The 18,392-nt window shown below is 44.3% G+C and overlaps 1 protein-coding gene across 1 annotated transcript; it reads right to left on the bottom strand.

Annotated features, from left to right (window-relative positions):
* Nucleotides 1-1,474: 1,474 nt before the first annotated feature.
* LOC128059635 (H/ACA ribonucleoprotein complex subunit 1-like) lies at nucleotides 1,475-17,778 on the bottom strand (the record flags this gene model as incomplete). Its single annotated transcript, XM_052652039.1, has 3 exons — nucleotides 17,730-17,778; nucleotides 7,065-7,604; nucleotides 1,475-1,500 (listed from the first exon to the last, which is right to left on the bottom strand). Coding segments are annotated over exons 1-3 (615 nt in total), but the record flags the coding sequence as incomplete, so codon positions are not given.
* Between the last annotated feature and the right edge of the window lie 614 nt (nucleotides 17,779-18,392).

Genomic DNA, 18,392 nt, shown 5'->3' with positions numbered 1-18,392 from the left:
CTTCTGTTGCATGGTTTTGTGGTTAAGCAAAGCTGCTTTCTTGAGTGATCATTAACTTTTGGGGGTCTGCCATATTTTTCTGGGCTCCCCTCATAGCTCAGACAGCAAAGAATCTGCCTGCAATGCAGGGGACCCCAGGTTGATTCCTGGGTCAGGAAGATCCCCTGGAGAAGGAAATAGCAACCCACTCTAGTCTTCTTGCCTGGAGAATCCCATGGACAGAGGAGCCTTGTGGGCTACATACAGTCCATGGGGTCGCAAGAGTCAGACACGACTTAGCAACGAAACCACCACCACATTTTTCTACTTACAATCCCCTAGTGGGATTAACTATTTAATCACCTATTTTGTCCCTATAAGTAGGGTGGGTTCTGGCGGCGCTCATCCTACTGAACCCAGAGAGGGTCTGACCCCCTCCTCTAATTAATCCCTAGAGTCGGGGTAGGAGGAAGGAGGCAGCTCTTGGCAGCTCATTGGCATCCTTGGCTGCTTCTCCCCAGAGGAGTGGGCAGAGTCCCGCCCTCCCCCTGAGGGTGTCACAGGCGCCTAGAAGAGACGGGGTGCAGGGGCTCCCCGCTCTGGGCGAGTCCCTGCACCACCACCATATCCTGCACCCAAGCTCTCCTTGCAAGGCCCCCCCTACTGGGAGCAGACCTCCCAGCTCACTTCACTGGCTGGCGCCTGAGTTACCCTGGGAAGGTGGCCTCACTCTCTCTCCAGTGGGGTCTCAGATCTGTGACTCGGGTTCCCCCGTGGCCCACTTGTCCTCAACTGGACCGGCCCTCCTCCCCAGAGCCTGTTAAGAGCTGTGGTCCCTGTAGGAGGAACCCTTGTGTCCACAGGAGGGGAGATAGGTCAGGGGAGGACAGGGATGACCTGGGCCACGCTGTGAGGGTGAGCCCCCAGCCCTACCTCCTAGGGTCCTCTTGTCCACGGAAAATCAATCAACAGTCTTTCTAAGATGAAAGAAGTTTAGTGGAGCTGTTGCAGGAAGGCGGACTCCTTCCAGGGCCCGAAAATGGGCTCTTGTCTAACACTCGGAAGTGAATTGTCCGAGGAGACACATGTGCTGACAAAGGACCAGACCCAGAGGCTGCAACTGGGACACTTTTGTCCCTGGTCTCCTCCTGACATGGACAACTGGCCAGAGTGCCTGACCGGGTAAGGAACAAGAGACTTTATTGACCTCTCTCCCTTCCTTCTCTCTTTCCTCTCCTTAACCCTTCCTGTCCTTCCCCATTTTTCTAGTCCCCCAGTCCTGGATGCAGGAATCTGGTCGAAGGGCCCTCAGCCTGAGCTGAGGATTGGAGACTGATCACCTCCTCTTGGCACAGAACTTGAATTCTGGTTCTGGTCTGGTCTGATTTCCGGTAGGGCCGAGTTCCAGTCCTCCCTTCTCTGGAGGCCCAGGGAAAAGTCCCACAATGCCTGGGTGTCTGCAGGTGGCAGGAGACGTCTGTAAGGCCACCCCTTTTGCCCCCTGTCTTCCGCCTCCTCCCCCTTCTTCTTTCAACCTGGCTTCCTTTCCTCCCTTTGAAGTTTTTGAAGACCTGAGATATTTTCCTTTATCTGAAGTTCTGCGTCTCTATAGGAGGTTTTCTGAGAGACTGTATTCGTATATTTAAGGGAGTGTCTGATGAGGATTGCCAGGTTTATATGTGTGTGTTTTAACTCTGTGTTCTGTGTTGTGATTTTTGATGGCCATCTTGCTTTGTCTGGCCACCATGTGGTTTAGACCTGCCAGCATTTTGTTAGAACTTGATTTTCTTTCCCTGTGCCTTGAGACCAGGGCTCTCAGGAACACTTATCTAGACCATCTCTAACTCCTGAGACTGAGGGAAAAGGGGAAAAAGATTTTAAAATTTTTATTTATTTCAACTGTTTTTTTTATAAACTAGTAAATTTTATATTGTAATATCTAATTCATGACGAAACTTCGAAAATGAAGCTAGATCTTGCACTGTGTCTGTCTAAATATGTCTTGGTATGTCTTTGTCTCTGGGTAATATTTTTGAGGTTAATTTGTAAATGAGCTCTATTTATTTGGCTTTAAAAAAAAGTAAGTGCTTACAAATCAAGTAATTCTAAATTAAACAATAAATTTCAGGTTCATGTGAACTGGGAAATATTCAGTATTAAATACCTGATATTAATGTTTTTTTGTTGACCTATCTAATATAGACATGTCTTAGAGTAATTAACATTAAGTAGAATATTTTCATTGTACCTAAGTTTAATATAAGTTAAATATTATATCTGTTACAAGTTTGTCAGCAAGGAAATAACCTCAAGTGAAGAAACGTCTAAAAAATGTAAATGAGATATGAGCTTTTATATAAACTCTATTGAGAATAATTATTCTTTAGAAATATCTGTCTACAATCATCTCTCCAGATTGGTATAACTTAAATTTCTAAGGGTTGTGCCAAGTGTGCAAAGTGTTGGAATTCTATTGAATAGTTAGGTCATTTCCAAATAAAATAAGATTTTCAAACATTTACTGCTGCTGCTGCTGCTAAGTTCCTTCAGTCGTGTCCGACTCTGTGAGACTCCATAGACAGCAGCCCACCAGGCTGCCCAGTCCCTGGGATTCTCCAGGCAAGAACACTGGAGTGGGTTGCCATTTCCTTCTCCAAAGCATGAAAGTGAAAAGTGAAAGTGAAGTTGCACAGTCGTGTCCTACTCTTAGTGACCCCCATGGACTGTAGCCCACCAGGCTCCTCCGTACATGGGATTTTCCAGGCAAGAGTACTGGAGTGGGGTGCCATCACCTTCTCTGGAAACATTTACTACTAAACACTAATTTCCTTTTACAGAGAAACTGAAGAGATTTGGAACTATAAATGGATAATGTTTGGTGCCTTCCTAAAATGTTTTAAGAAAGCAAGGGTTTTAGAAAGTATCGCTGGTATTTATGCTCACCAATCTATGAAATTCTAATATAAAAGTTAGTTCTTGGTTGCTAAAGGGAAGTAGGAAGTGTGTTTTCAATAGAAAAAAGAAAGAAAGAAAAGGTATGAAAAATACTAAAAAGAGTTATGCATGATCAGGATTTTCTAAAATTGTATTACAATTAGTTAGATAAATGGATTTTGTTAGAAATGACACAGCCGTAAGAAAATTGGTTAGAGTCAACTAGGTCCAAGATGGCGGAGCTGACTTTCACTAGACCTCTAGTCTTGGTATTTACTCCCATTGTGACATATCAACAAGCTAAATGATACACCCATCAACACTGACTAAATCTGACCAAATGTTCTAAACGCTTTTAATTGATCTTTTTGATAAAACTTCCTAAATCGAAGTCTTTTGAAGTTCCTTTGACCTCTAGCTAACTTTGGGGTGCTTCAGAAGGCCCCTGGAACATCCCAAAGAGAGATATTAAACTGTGTTTATTTGGTTGGTTAAATTACATGGAAAAGATTATCAAGTGAGTAATAAATCCACTCATGTTACAATGTATGGTAAAATTACTAATACAGATATCTGAAATTTTATGGAGTTCTTAACATTCTGATATGCCCTGGTATTCTAATGGAAAACCTGATGACTTCACAAAAGTTAACAAAAGGACTGAATGAACCAGCGAATATGCTTATAACTTTTATGGTTTCTGTCTGAAAAATTATGGGTTTGAATCTTAGGTTTTCAGGGAGTAGAGAAAACCTTCCTCTCAAACTAATTATGACAAAACTTTGTTAAAATTAAACGTTATAAACAAAACAATTATATTTTTTCTCTGACTCCTCCAAAAATTGGAAATTCTTAGGTTTCCAGTAAGTTTATCAAATGAGTTAGGAAGGGTATCTCATGGGTACAAAAATCTCAAGAAATTTTTGAGACCTTAAAAAGGGAAGAATTCACCTAAATTTGTTAGGCAAAATCTGTGATAAGGCTTTGGTGTGAGTTTCCCAGCCCTGTTTTGTTTTAAAAGTTCAGTCTGAGACTCTATAAACGTTTCAGCAAAATAAAAATTCCATAATCAATTATGGTTATATAAATCACAAGACCAAAATTAGTGAGAACAGACCTATTTTGCAAACAAACTAGCCTTAATTTGGTTATATTTGATAAAAAATGAGGGTACCTTTAGGGAGAAAAAGATATTTCCAAAAATGTTAAATCCCAGTTTGTTAATGGAGGTCTGCATCTAGTAAGACTCATCTCTTAGATAGTTCTTTGCCGTTATGTGATATTACTATAAAATTTAATTGAATTCTTAAAGAACACCCGAAGTTTGTTTCTGAAGCTCATCTCAGTAATCTATCTTCGGATGAAGATCAGATGCCTCATGACCTGCAACCAGGACTAGAAAAAGACATAATTTAAGGGACTGTCTCCAACCTGGGTGGAAAGACTTTTTTATCAGGAGAAACTACACTACACCAGGATGAGAAGACATCGACATCAGAGGTAGACAGCTTCCCCAAGATGCTGGACCTGAGTCGTATGATCATTTATGTTTTTTTGACTTCTTAGACCTTTGCATATAAGTTAAATGCTTTTTTATCATAGGCCTGATTCTATGCTAGTTTTAAAAATCAATCCAATTGTTGGGTTTGTGGCCAATTACCTGTATCTAGTTCTTGGTTACCTTGGTAAATTTCTCTACTACAAGACTCTAACTGGTTGGCCTTGAGAAAATTTACTTAAAAAAAAAAATTATAGGCATATTCACGTCACTGTGATATTACTAGATGGGATCCCCTCACCAGGCCAATTAATAATGCCTACTCTGACTCTGGCCATAAATTTGAGCTTTTTTCTATTACTCAAGCTCAATCAGAGCAACAAGAAAGGTTTCAGCAAAGGAGGAAAAAAATCTCCCACAGTTATGGGATGGATTTATATAGATAACACCAGGCTATGGTAATTTAGGTTTAAAGTCTCCTCTGTGTTGGAAACAATTAAATCATACTAAGGACAATCAGTCTAGTAACATGAGAAAACGGGGCTATGTGCCTTATAGACGATGCCAATATATAATTTCCCTGGAAGATAAAGATTCTACAGGGCAGACTAAGTCAGGTGACCCGAGATATACTGGGCTACATCTAATGGAAGCTCTTAACTTAAGTCTTACTTGTGACTTTACTAATACTGCTGGCTATGTTGTTTGTATTTCACCTGTTTTACAAAATTGGTGTTTCTTACACTGTCAAATGTGTGTGTGAGGCCTCTAATAGAATAATATATAGTCCTATATGAGATCGATGATGGTAACACTGTAACTCTAGATATGGGAAGAAGCAACAAGAGGGAATATTCTCCTGGACCAAGAGGCTAGTAAGACAGGTGGTCCAGAGAATTTTGGATACTCTTTTATGGCCTAGTCCAGTAACAGCACATTGAGTGACCTGTCAACAAAATCTTTGCCAAACCTGAGAATGGACATTCTCAGCACCATGGGAGAAAATGGTCATAAGGTGCCCCCCTCATAATCATGGTCAAGTTTATGAGCAAAAAGGGGCTCTGCCAACTGAAGACTGACACTCGCCATCTGCATCTACAAAGATTAAACTGTGGCCGCTGCAACTGCTGACTTTCAATGCCCCTGAAAGGAGTTCAGGGTGAAAATCAGGAATGAGGCACTCTGTGCTCTGGGAAAAACCGGCAGAACAGGGCTTCAGATAGTTAGATCTTTTCGGGAGAAGATTTTACAAGTTCCAATTCTTGCATCTTCTCATACCTAGAAAAACACTGACGTCATTAATGGTGACATCTGCTTTGGCTATTAAGGAAAAATTTACAATTAAAAGTCAAAATAGAGTAGCTATGGTTTAGATATCCTGGGAAATAACTAGGTGATGCTATGGGTGTACTTTCAGATTAGACCTTGTATTGCTAAACACTTGAGTTTTCTGAGTCGTGTCAGGCTTGGATGCCACCATTCTCCAAACAATGTCTGCTGGAAGCTAGTAACCTTACTTTTTATAAAACTAGGCAACTGGCTACCTGGCTACAAGTCTCCCTGAAGGGCCAGGTCCAGACTGGGTTTCAGGTCTATTCTTCTAAAAAGAAATGAGATTTATTTTGTCAACTAAATTCCAGTTATCACTCCTCCAACTACTTCTAACTGGGTCTGTTACACCAAAATGGCAGACCAAGGGATTGAGATTTTAATCACACAAGGCTCAGATCTAGAACTTGGGACTCAGAAATACTTCCAATTCAGTGTCTATACTCCAAGCTGAGGCAGTCCTATGCCCCATTTTGACAGGAAGTTATCACAGTCATAGTTGCCCAGTTCCCTGAATTAAAACTGAGTGGGAGTCTGTGGGGCTCTGGAGTACAGATCAGTTCTGTGTTCTCCATTTCTTATCTGTAGGATATAGGCTTCATTCAGCCTCCTTGACCTTCCCTGAGTTCCAAAGCATGGATTCAAACAATTGCTAATCAGGGAAGGGAGGGGATACGGAAACAGGCTGCTGCTAAGTCGCATCAGTTGTGCCCGACTCTATGCGACCCCATAGACGGCAGCCCACCAGGCTCCCCCATCCCTGGGATTCTCCAGGCAAGAACACGGGAGTGGGTTGCCATTTCCTTCTCCAATGCATGAAAATGGAAAGTGAAAGTAAAGTCGCTCAGTCGTGTCCGACTCTTCGCGACCCCACGGACTGCAGCCTACCAGGCGCTTCTGTCCATGGGATTTTCCAGGCAAGAGTACTGGAGTGGGGTGCCACTGCCTTCTCCACATTTTCCTCTTAATGGAGTTTAAAAGTGTCAACAAACACTCCAATTCCACCTAACATGGAGGGAACTCATGGAAAAGCATCAGGTAAAGCTGATACTCTGATTATGAGCAAATATCTTATTTAGCAAATTCTTCAACATGACTGAGTCAATATATGGTGAGGGCCCACCAACAGCCATGGAAAGTCAGGCGTTCTTTAGCTTCTTGGTAAAAACACCTCTCCACTGTCCTAAAAAGACCAGTTCTTCAAAATTTGCTCAAGAAACAAGTTTCTGATCCACTGAAGTAGATTATGAGGTTAATGCAGAAGTCAACTGGCGAAGTTTCTGTCAACTGTTGCGCTTAATGTCCTCTTCCTCTGAAACCACACCCCCTCTTCCTCCTCTGAAACCTCCATCTCTACCTTTGCCGCCTCTGCCTCCTCCTCCTCCTTGACCTCCCCTGCCACCGCCTCTTGGAGGTCCCTTTTCACCAGGAGGTCGAGGTAGAAACCTCTGCAACGGCAGCAGTTTATATGGGTCTATATAAACCTTCTGAAGTTTTTTAAAGGAAGATGCTTTCATGTTCTCTGATAATTTACCTGAAAAATAAAAATCTCTAAGCTGTCCAAATATTTCATCCACTTTTCCAATTCGTTCTTTGTTTTCTAAATAAACTGGAGCATTGAAATAAGGTACTTTATTTTCATCTGTGGTACATTTACACACTATGTCATCTTCACAAGGGTGCAGGAACTCTCGTAATAAAACTACTTGTTCTGGAGGTCCTTGGTCTTGGCCTTTGTTAAAGCCTCCACGGCCGCCCCCTCGTCCAAATCCTCCTCTGCCGCCGCCGCCTCTGAAATTACCGCCGCCTCCACCTCGGAAGTGGTTGTTGCTGCTGCCGCCGCCTTGATTAAATCCTCCGCGACCTCCAATCAAAGGTTGGTACAGCCTCCAGACAGAGTCCTGGTTCCTACTCAAAGAAATACGCATAACAATGTCTTTGAGCCCCCACCCAGGTGGAGGATGGGAACTTCAGACTGAACACAAGATTCCTGGAGCACAGCTCTGTTGCCTCACCACCAACCAATCAAAAAGGGTCACAAACCCTGCAGCCCTCACCCCAAATGTTGCCTTCTGTTTCCGGGGACCAGAGATGACCATCCTGTTAGGTCTCCTGTTTGGCCCTTGTCTATTTCATCTCTGAGGGGCCAACAGTTTCAAACTAAATTGCTGTTACTACAAGGGTGGAAGCTGGTTTCAGATGTGGAACACCCCAACTTAGATCAGGTAGAGAGAGACTTCTGCTCTGCTAGGCAGGCCTGTGCCCATGCACAGCGGGAAGAAGTTACAGAAGAGACCTCCGCCCCAATTCCCAAGAGGTATCTTGAGTATGAAGTCTCTCATGGGGGAGTTGTTAGGGGAAGCACACTGATTGAAACCACCCACCCTAGCCAGGCACCGCAGTAACCGTTTGCATGAGTTGTTTTATGACAAGAGATCCTGATGAGGAATACGGAACTAATAAGCCACCACCAACCGGAAGCGTTCAGGAAAGGTCTAAAGGAGACACTGCGTGTCCGTCCACTTCCCGGAATCCTTCTTGCTAGTATCCATCTTGGCTGACCGATGCGTGCGCCACCAGGAAAGACTCTGAATTAGAATGACTGGCCAAAGACCACCCGGAAACTAATCCCATCACCATAAAACCCGAGATGGCGAGCCACACGGCAGAGCAGTTCTCCTGGGTTCCCTTACCCTACTGTTCTCCACCCAGGTGCCCTTTCCCAATAAAATCTCTTGCTTTGTCAGCACATGTGTCTCCCCGGACAATTCATTTCCAAGTGTTAGACAAGAGCCCAGTTTCGGGCCCTGGAAGGGGTCCGCCTTCCTGCAACAGAGCCGACCTGAGGATTACAATTGGGGAGACAGTCTTTCAGAAAGCTTTGAGGATTCTTCCACCTGTTAAAGGTCAAGGCAAGGTTATATGTTTCTGAGACAAAGGGTTACACACCACCAAGTGGTGTATTACTGGCAGTTCACACAATCCAGATCTACACATACAAAGTGAGTAGTGAGTCGTGGTGTCAGAACAGACAGTTAACTAAATGTGAGCAGAGGAAGTGGGGCACAGGGCCACATGGCAGGAAACCATGCATTTAGTAAACAGTGGGTGTTTACAAGAAAACAAAGCAGATGAAGAAAGATGGAAAGAGGGTGGAATCTCCAGAGCGCTGGAAAACGTTTTGCTCTTTATATTCTCAGTAAGATCAGCCTCACAGATAAGATGTACCAGCCCGACACTTCCAGTCAAGGCTAAATAAGGGTCCCCCTTTGGGAAGGCGGAGCTGGGAAGAAATCATGGAAATGTGACCCCAAGCCCTCAGCTCCCCAGTGAGTATTCTGCCCTTAATTTCTCCACCCCACAGAATCAGCTTGCCAAAGAAACTCAGCGTAGCTATTCACCCAGGTCTCCCACTTTGCAGGTGAATTCTTTACCAGCTGAGCCACCAGGGAAGCCCAAGAATACTAGAGTGGGTAGCCTATCCCTTCTCCAGCAGATCTTCCCAGCCCAGGAATTGAGCTGGGTCTCCTGCATTTCAGATGGATTCTTTACCAACTGAGCTACCGGGGAAGACAAAGTAACAAGTAAAAAGCATCCCACCAAACCCTAGGGGACCCTAGGTCCTCACCCTCAACCCCATAAAAGCAGAACCCCAGGCCAGTGCTCGCTCTCTCCCCTCGAGACCCCACACTCTGCCTTCAGGGGCTCCTGGTAAGCCCAGGACTTGTGAGCAGTACAACTGGTCCTTTCAAAGCTCCCTGTGGGTCATCGCTGCTGCTGGGCTTCCCTGGGGCTCAGCTGGTAAAGAATCTGCCTGCAGTGCGGGAGACCTGTGTTCAATTCCTGGGTGGGGAAGATCCCCTGAAGGAGGGCGTGGCAACCCACTCCACTATTCTGGCCTGGAAAATCCCCATGGACAGAGGAGCCTGGCAGGCTACAGTCCATGGGATCACAGAGAGTCAGACATGACTGGGCAGTCAGGCACAGCACACACTGCTGCCGGTTACTGCCATCCTGATAGAAACCACAGGGCTGGTCTGGCCACAACACTAGGTGTTGATAGGCTGGGCCAAAACCTAATAGGTCATGGCTACCACTTTTTCCTTTGCTTTTATTTCTCCCAACTGTTTTTTCTCTTTCCACATTCTTTTGGAATTATGGAACATTTTTCATATTTCCTTTTCTCCTTTATAGATATATTTCTTACATGATTATCACAATACCCACTTGTTATGCTGCTAAGTCACTTTAGTCGTGTCCAACTCTGTGCAACCTCATGGACAGCAGCCCACCAAGCTCCCCTGTCCCTGGGATTCTCCAAGCAAGAACACTGGAGTGGGTTGCCATTTCCTTCTCCAATGCATGAAAGTGAAAAGGGAAAGTGAAGTCACTCAGTCGTGTCCGACTCTTAGCCACCCCATGGACTGCAGCCTACCAGACTCCTCTGTCCATGGGATTTTCCAGGCAAGAGTACTGGAGTGGGGTGCCACTGGTTATAGTCTACCTTAAACTGCTACTATCACCACATCCTGAACAGCTCAAGAACCCTGCAGAGCATAACTTCATTTCCTTCCTCCTGTGAATGAAAAATGTTGCTGCTGTATCAGTAAACAAAGGACGTTACAGCCCTCAGCCACCACCACCACTCTGGAAGGTGAGTCCTGAGGGAACTCAGGATAGAGACAGACTCATGCCCACTGCCAAGCCCTTAGCTGCTTGCCAGGAGCCAGCACGAGGAATCCCGCCCATGGCAAAGGTCATGAGGAAGAGACCTGACAGGCAAAGGCGAGTCGGATCTCAAGGGAACCTCCCTGGACCTACTCGAGCATCTACCCCAAAACCAGAATCTGTCTGCCTTACTATATTATGCCTTTCACCAACTCCACGGACATTAACAGGGGGCTGTCCCCCCCCACCTTTTTCTAGAAAAAGTTAATTAGAGCTTTTAGATAATAAGTCTCCTGGACATAATAAGAGTGTTTCAATCCAAAAACCCCTCTGATGGCTTTCTAGCCTGCCTGACAGGTTTATCCAGACTCTTACAGCTACGCATGTAGTTGTTTACAGCCTCCTGACCACGAGAGGCACAGGAAGCTTGAAACACCCTAGGAATGTAGGGCCTTCCGAGGAGTCAAAACTCATTAGAATAGGACTGATTAAGGGTTTCGTTGTTGAGCCAATACTTGCTACCAAGTTTTCATATCTTTTATTTGTTGATATAGCTGGTATGTAGAAAAAACAGGTGGTAGCCCTGACATTAGCAACACTAGATCTTTGAGTTAAGTACTTTCTTTGTTATAACCCACTGCACCTTTGTTCTACAGGAATGTAACTTTATTTAGTACTTTGAGGGTGATGTAGATTAAAGAAAAAACACTTCAGAAGAAAATGAGTTTTCTGGTTGACAGACATTTATCTAGGAAGAGAGCCATAAAAATGTTAACAGGCCTCTTGGCCAGAAGATAATGTAAATCACCTGAGACCTTTTGTATACGGGAAGGTATGCAAAAAGAAAGCCTGGTCTCAGTAAGGGTCAGGACTGCTGCCCCTGCATAATTCTGCATATTCCATTATTTCTTTATTTACAACTTGGGGTATATAAGCTGCCTTTGAAAATAAAGTTGTGGGTCTTGCACCAATGCTTGGCTCCCCCATGTCATTCTTTTCTTATTCTCCCTTTTCAGGCTACATTCCCATCCGAAGCATAGAGGCTCGCCGCGTATACTCATTTGCCCTGGCTTCTAAGACCCACGCGAGAGGGAGCCCAAGCCAGGGCACCCTCCGCTATTCAAGCGGGCGCTTGTGGCCTACGTAGATGGTACAAGTCCCTTGTCTCAGGACTTTATTGGCTTTCTATGTAAACCAAGGAATACAGCCTCTTTTCTCCTCTATCTTCTCCACTCCACTATTCTTTCTTAATCTCTCTTTATATCTCTAATTAAATAATTCTTTTTTAATTGCCGACGCCGTTTCCCCTTCGAATTACCCTGGATCCACTGGGGCTGGACCCCAACAGCTACTGCAACTGCCCCAGCGGTGCACCCTGAGGGGACTCACGACAGAAAAGAACAGGATATTGGCCCTGGAAGATGACGTGCCTGTGAAAGGAATGATTGCAGTGAGCCCAGACTTGTGTCTTCCCATACAGAGAAAAGCACCAAATTCCTTGAGATAACTGGTCCTCTTTAATTGACAATAATCTTTTCAAGTTCTGACTACCTTATTTTTGTCACAAAAAAAGTCCTACATATCCTGGCTCCTCTGAGAAGCTGTCCTCTGGGCTTGAAATCCTCAGAAATTCCACCAAACAAAACATCATTCTCATCTTTTCAGTTCAGTTCATTTCAGTTCAGTCACTCAGTCGTGTCTGACTCTTTGTAACCCCAGGAACTGCAGCACGCCAGGCCTCCCTGCCTATCACCAACTCCCGGAGCATACCAAAACTCATGTCCGTTGAGTCAGTGATGCCATCCAACCATCTCATCCTCTGTCGTCCCCTTCTCCTCCTGCCCTCAATCTTTCCCAGCATCAAGGTCTTTGCAAATGAGTCAGCTCTTTGCATCAGGTGGCCAAAGTACTGGAGTTTCAGCTTCAACATCAGTCCTTCCAATGAACACTCAGGACTGTTCTCCTTTAGAATGGACTGGTTGGATCTCCTTGCAGTCCAAGGGACTCTCAAGAGTCTTCTCCAACACCACAGTTCAAAAGCACCAATTCTTGGGCACTCAGCTTTCTTTATAGTCCAACTCTCACGTCCATACATGACCACTGGAAAAACCATAGCCTTGACTAGACGAACTTTTGTTGGCAAAGTAATATCCCTGTTTTTTTAATATGCTATCTAGGTTGGTCATAACTTTCCTTCCAAGGAGTAAGCATCTTTTAATTTCATGGCTACAATCACCATCTGCAGTGATTTTAGAGGCCCCCCAAAATAAAGTCTGCTACTCTTTCCACTGTTTCCCCATCTATTTGCCATCAAGTGATGGGACCGGATGCCATGATCTTAGTTTGCTGAATGTTGAGCTTTAAGCCAGCTTTTTCACTCTCCTCTTTCCCTTTCTCAACTTTTAGGTCACACTTTTTTTTTTTTTTCAGTTGACACTCCCCCATGTACTTCTGTTATCTTAGTACTTATTTATAGACATTTGTTATAAACCCCACAAGGTGCTGCTGCTGTTTTACACTGTAAATATTCTTCCATATTTACCCCAATGTTACCAAAGGCAAGCCCACATGCCCAGCACACCTGGAGGCCAAGCAAACCTAAGCGTCAGAGTTTGAAACGAACAGTTTTATAGCAGGGCCAAGAAAGGCAAACAGGCGGATCCTTCTCGAAAAGCTGACCTCCCTAAAGGGTTTCAGCAAAGCATTTTTAAAAATTTATTTTGTTGAAGTACAGTTGATTTACAATGCGGTGATTCAGATATATATATATTCAAATACTCAGATATATACACATACACACACATATATTTGACATTGAATATAGTTCCCTGTGGTATATACAGTAGGACCTTGTTATTTATCTATTCTATATATAATAGTTTGCATGTGCTAATCCCAAACTCCCAATCCTTCCCTCTCCCAACCCCCTCTCCCTTGGCAGCCAGAAATCTGATCTCCACAGCCAAGCACTTTTAAAGTCAGGCGAGGGAGGGGGCCTCAGGGTCTGTGGTCAGCCTGGGCACAGTTCTCTGATAGGCTGATGCGTGGGAGAGGATGCAGTGGTGGGGGGCGGGCTCCATACTGTCCTGCTCCGTCTCACTAAGACCATCATTTCGACTTTCAGCATCTCGACTGCATTATCACCAGCTGGGATGACCTTCTTTGTACTTATCCTGCTAAGGATTTTCTGTGATCCATGGATCTGTGGGTTATCGTTTATGAATTTTGAAAAATATTACATCTTCAAGTATCTATTAAACCCCTCTTTCTTCCCTATGGTACTCCAATCTCATGTAAAGTTAGACCATTTGACTGAATCTCACAGGCCCTGATGCTCCAATTAATTTTTTTCTATTGTTTTTATTCTAAGTTTCCTTTGGGCTATTTTATACTGTCCTGTCTCTGCCTGCGCTCATAGTGTCTTTTGCTCCTAATTCATCCAAATGAGTTCTTAATTTTGGATATTTTATTTTTTACTTTCTGAATACAATGGCTAACTGGGTGTATTAACTTGACTGAGCCACAGGACTCCAATATGTGGTCAGATACTGTTCTGGATGTTTCTGTGTGGATATTTTTGGATGAGATTGACATTTTAAAATATTTATTTATTTGTTTGGGGCTGCACTGGCACTAGGGCTCTCTGTTGCGGTGCACAGATTCTCTGGTTGTGGCTCAGTTGCTCTGTGGCATGTGGGATCTTAGATCCCCCTCCAAGGAATAGAGCCTAAATCCCCTACACTGCAAGGTGAATTCTTAACCACTGGACCACCAGGGAAGTCCCAGGACTGACATTTAAATTGGTGAAATTGGAGTGAAGCAGGCTGCTCTCCATAATGTGGGTGGGTCTCATCTAATCAGCTGAAGGTCTAAATAGACCAAAAGACTGATTTTCTCCAAATAAGAGGGAATTCTGCAGCAGTTTTGGACTTTAACTGTAGCATCAGCTTTTCCTGGGTCTCTAGCCTTCTGGCTATAGGGGAGCAGAATTTGCCACCCTAAAATATGTCTCTTTGGCATATTAGTTGTTTCAAGCTGGTTATTTTCTGAGAAACAGCATACATGGGAAGGGCTCTGAAAAGCAAGTGGGAGTTGACCTTTTGTAAGAAACATTTACGTATATAAAGGCAATCTCCATCTGGGATGACCAAATATCTAGAAACTCATACTAGTGGGGAACTCAGTGACTTAAATCTGCATCACTGATCAACCCCCCTTAACTGACTCTCCCTACCTTCTATAACCTGTTTTTCTCTTTGGCTGAGGGTGGTATTTAAGGTGAGGGCTTCAGCCATTTCAATGAGTTGCTGAGCTTTCCTGGGTCTCTCCCATGTAGACATGGTATTGCACTTCTGTTTGATTTTCTCCTGTTAATCTGTCTCCTGTTAATTTAATTCTTTAGGCTAGCCAAAAGGGTAGAGGAAAATTTCTTCCTCCCCAACACAGCCCACCCTGGAGTTTTTGAACTTGCAGCCTCCCTAAGGTCATGAGCCCCATCCTTAAAATAAACTTTTTGTTTACATACACAGTCTATTGGTTTTGCTTCTCTGGAAAATCCTGGCCAATATATGGTATATTTATTCAATTTGTTTTATAAAGTCCTAAATGGCACCCCACTCCAGTACTCTTGCCTGGAAAATCCCACGGACGGAGGAGCCTGGTGGGCTGCAGTCCATGCGGTCGCTGGGAGTCAGACATGACTGATCGACTTCATTTTCACTTTTCATTTTCATGCATTGGAGAAGGAAACGGCAACCCACTCCAGTGTTCTTGCCTGGAGAGTCCCAGGGACAGGCGAGCCTGGTGGGCTGCCGTCTATGGGGTCACACAGAGTCGGACACGACTGAAGTGACTTAGCAGCAGCATTCTCTGTTAAAACTCTCTGTTTTTCAAGTCTACGATTGAACGCACTTAACATAAAGTCCTTTCCTGCTGACCACTATCTGGATCATCCCGGGGTCTTTCCACCCTATTGTTACTGTCACCTTCGGGCGTTGTATAAATAAGAGCCAGAGGCCACGAGTACTAGGTCTCTAGCTTCCTCTTTTACCAGATCAAGTGCACGAGGTGTTCTCCAGGTCAACTCCATCGGAGTCGAGCTAGGTTGGGCTGGACCCCAGAGTTAGCAAGGCGCATCTGACCTCCCATCCCTCTCCTCCCAGGCTTCCAGCGGAGGCTCGCAGGCCCTCTCCTCATCCCGGAAAGCGTGGCAGATGCATTTCCGCACGTTCGTGCCCTTAAGCCTCCCACTGCCAACTCCTGATGCCTTGCTTCAGACTCTGTCGAGTCTCTTCAGAGCAAGATCAGCTGTGTTCGGAGCAGACCTCTTTCCTCCGGTGGGAACTTGGTCCTGAGAGCTGTGGGACTGCCGCAGGTGCCCGTCTTCCTTATACGCAACTCGCCCTGGGTACCACCGCCAGCATGCGGGGCCCTGCGCGTGTGCCGCGTCGCTTTCCCAGAACTGAGCATGCGGTAGCCGACTCCGCCGCTCCGCCGGGCGTTTGGGTACAGTAGGGATGGTGGCTGGCGAGGCCCCCGCAAGACGGGGCTGGGGGCCGCGGAGGCTCAGTTTCCCACTTCTGGAAGCCAATCCACTTGGTCCTTGGTCCTCTCAGCTCCCAGCACATTTAAATATGACAGCTGCAACCTGTCTGGTATTTTCTTCTTGGTCCCACGGGAGAACGTGACTGCCGGCCTCCTTCGTCCTGACACATACCGGACGCCCTCTGATGGCTACTGAGTTTTATATGTTTACCTTGCGTCCTGACTCATTACCGATTATTTTCGAAATTTGTTATTTGTATTCTTTATTCTCCAGGATTTCCAGATATACTACCACCTCATCTACAAATGGACCTGATTTTACTTCTTTCCCCATTCTAAAGCCTCTAATTAATATTTTATAATTATATCAGTGAATACTGGCTGAATTTCAAATAGTGATCAGAATGCTTTTCTTATAATGTAAGGTGATGACTTTAAGAGATTATATTTTTCTTGAATATTTTAAATTGAAGGGTAACTAATCTATTCCAACATACTTCAAAGTCTATAGATTTATCCCTATGACATTTATTTTCATATCTATGAAAAGGATGAATAGTATTAACATATTCCATGATATTTAACTATCTGAATCTTAGGAATATATCCTACTTTTTCTTCGTGTATTTTCTTGATGTGCTGTTGGAATCTATTTGTTAATATTTCTTAAAGACTTTTGCAATGATAAAAGATGTTGATTTGTAATTGTTTTTCTTTTCACAATTTTTATTAGGTTGGTTATCAGTATTATACTGGCTTTGTTAAAATAACTTGGAACTCTCTTTTATGTTCTCAAACAGTCTGTGTCATCAGGAATATCCGGTCTTTGAAGATTTTGTAGAATTTGTGAATTTCGTAGAATTATTTCAGATTGTGAAATAATCTGATCCGGAACATTTCTTTTGGGATAGTTCCTTATTATGTTTATTTTATACTGAAATTGATCTCTTAAAGCTTTTCTCTCAACTGGGATAAATTTTGCTTAAGTGTATTTTCCTAGGTAGTTATCCACCTCATTTGAGGTCCCATATTTGTTTAAAGGTATATGAAATAGTCTGTTATTTAAAATTTTGTCTTTCAATAAGTGCTTCACTCAGTATTATTTGTATATTTGTACTGCCCCCTTTTATTGATTAGGTTAGTTGTTTGCTTATCTAGTTCTTTTAATTTCTCAGAGAACCAAGTTTTTGCTTTATTACTCATGTCTGGGTTTTGTTCTCTGCACCGTTTACTTCAGCTTCTAGCCTTATGATTTTCTTCTCCATACTTTCTTCTGTAGGCTTTGGTTCCTCCCCACCCCACCTCTCCAGTATTTTTGAACTGGGAATTTGAATTCGTGTATTGTCATTTTTTTACCTTTTACTAAAAAATCAAACTTCAAGTTTTTAAAAACTTTTCTTATAGTATTGATGCTTGATTATATTCTTGACTATATTTTAAATACTTGGTTCAAAAGTTTTTCTTTTTTTAATAATTTCTACATCTTGGGAAGTCTGATAGCAACCTTTTTTTTCTCTCTCTCTCTTTACATATAGGCTGTGGGAGGTTTTGCATTAAAGGGTGCTTCTGTGTCTTTCACAATTTTTTACTAGCGTAGTCTTAGCGCTCACTTTTCTGGGTCATTTTTCCAGAACAGGTGAGCGCTTTTAGTTTGGACTTAGGTCATCTCGTCCTCTTGTTTGCCCGCCTTCATGCTACAGCTTCCAACTTAGGGTCTCACATGCCTGCCCCCTTGGAACTCGTAAGTGTGAGCTCACTTCTAAGCTGGTCTACTTACGGAGACCATAAATGGAGATTTTCCTCCAGTCGTTCCTCACGTTCGCCATTTTTTATCTCTTCTTCTTTTTATTGCCTATTGTTGTTCTGATGCAAGGTGCTCCTTCACACTTTCAAATGTTTTAATTCGGGCAGGAGAGTTTTATTCTGCTCCCTAGTTGGATGTCCGGGACATTCTCCAGGAGCAAGGCTTATCTTCTTTACTTCTCCCCGCAGATTCGCGCGCTGGGTCGCGGCCTGCGGGCGCGGGGTCGCCCTCTTCCGGCTGCGCGGTGAAGTGCAGCTGCCCCTGCGTCCGCGCTCGCGGGGTGGGAGGGGTGGGTGTCCACCAACATCAAGAGTCCCTCTGGCTGCTGCAGCTCTGCACTACCCCTTCTCCCTCCCTTCTTTCCATGTGCCACCAAGCCTGCCAAGGGCGTCACCCCCCGCCCCACTTGTTTGCTTCCCCCACTGCTCTCAGCCTGCAGTACCAGGGAACCGTCCAGGGAGGCTGCCACCGGGCTGCCAGGACAGCAGAGGAAGGCAGAAACATCGCTGGGGGGCAGAGACCTCTCTGACCCCAGGACCTGCGTCCCCGGCCCAGAAGAAAGGACCTTGGCGAAACATGAGCTCACAGGTGGTGACTCACCCTTTGCCAACGGGGCCAAGGCTTTAACTCGAGACT

Source organism: Budorcas taxicolor, chromosome 14 (assembly GCF_023091745.1).
Source record: "Budorcas taxicolor isolate Tak-1 chromosome 14, Takin1.1, whole genome shotgun sequence".
NCBI lineage: Eukaryota > Metazoa > Chordata > Mammalia > Artiodactyla > Bovidae > Budorcas > Budorcas taxicolor.
This window is presented reverse-complemented; position numbering and strand designations above follow the sequence as displayed.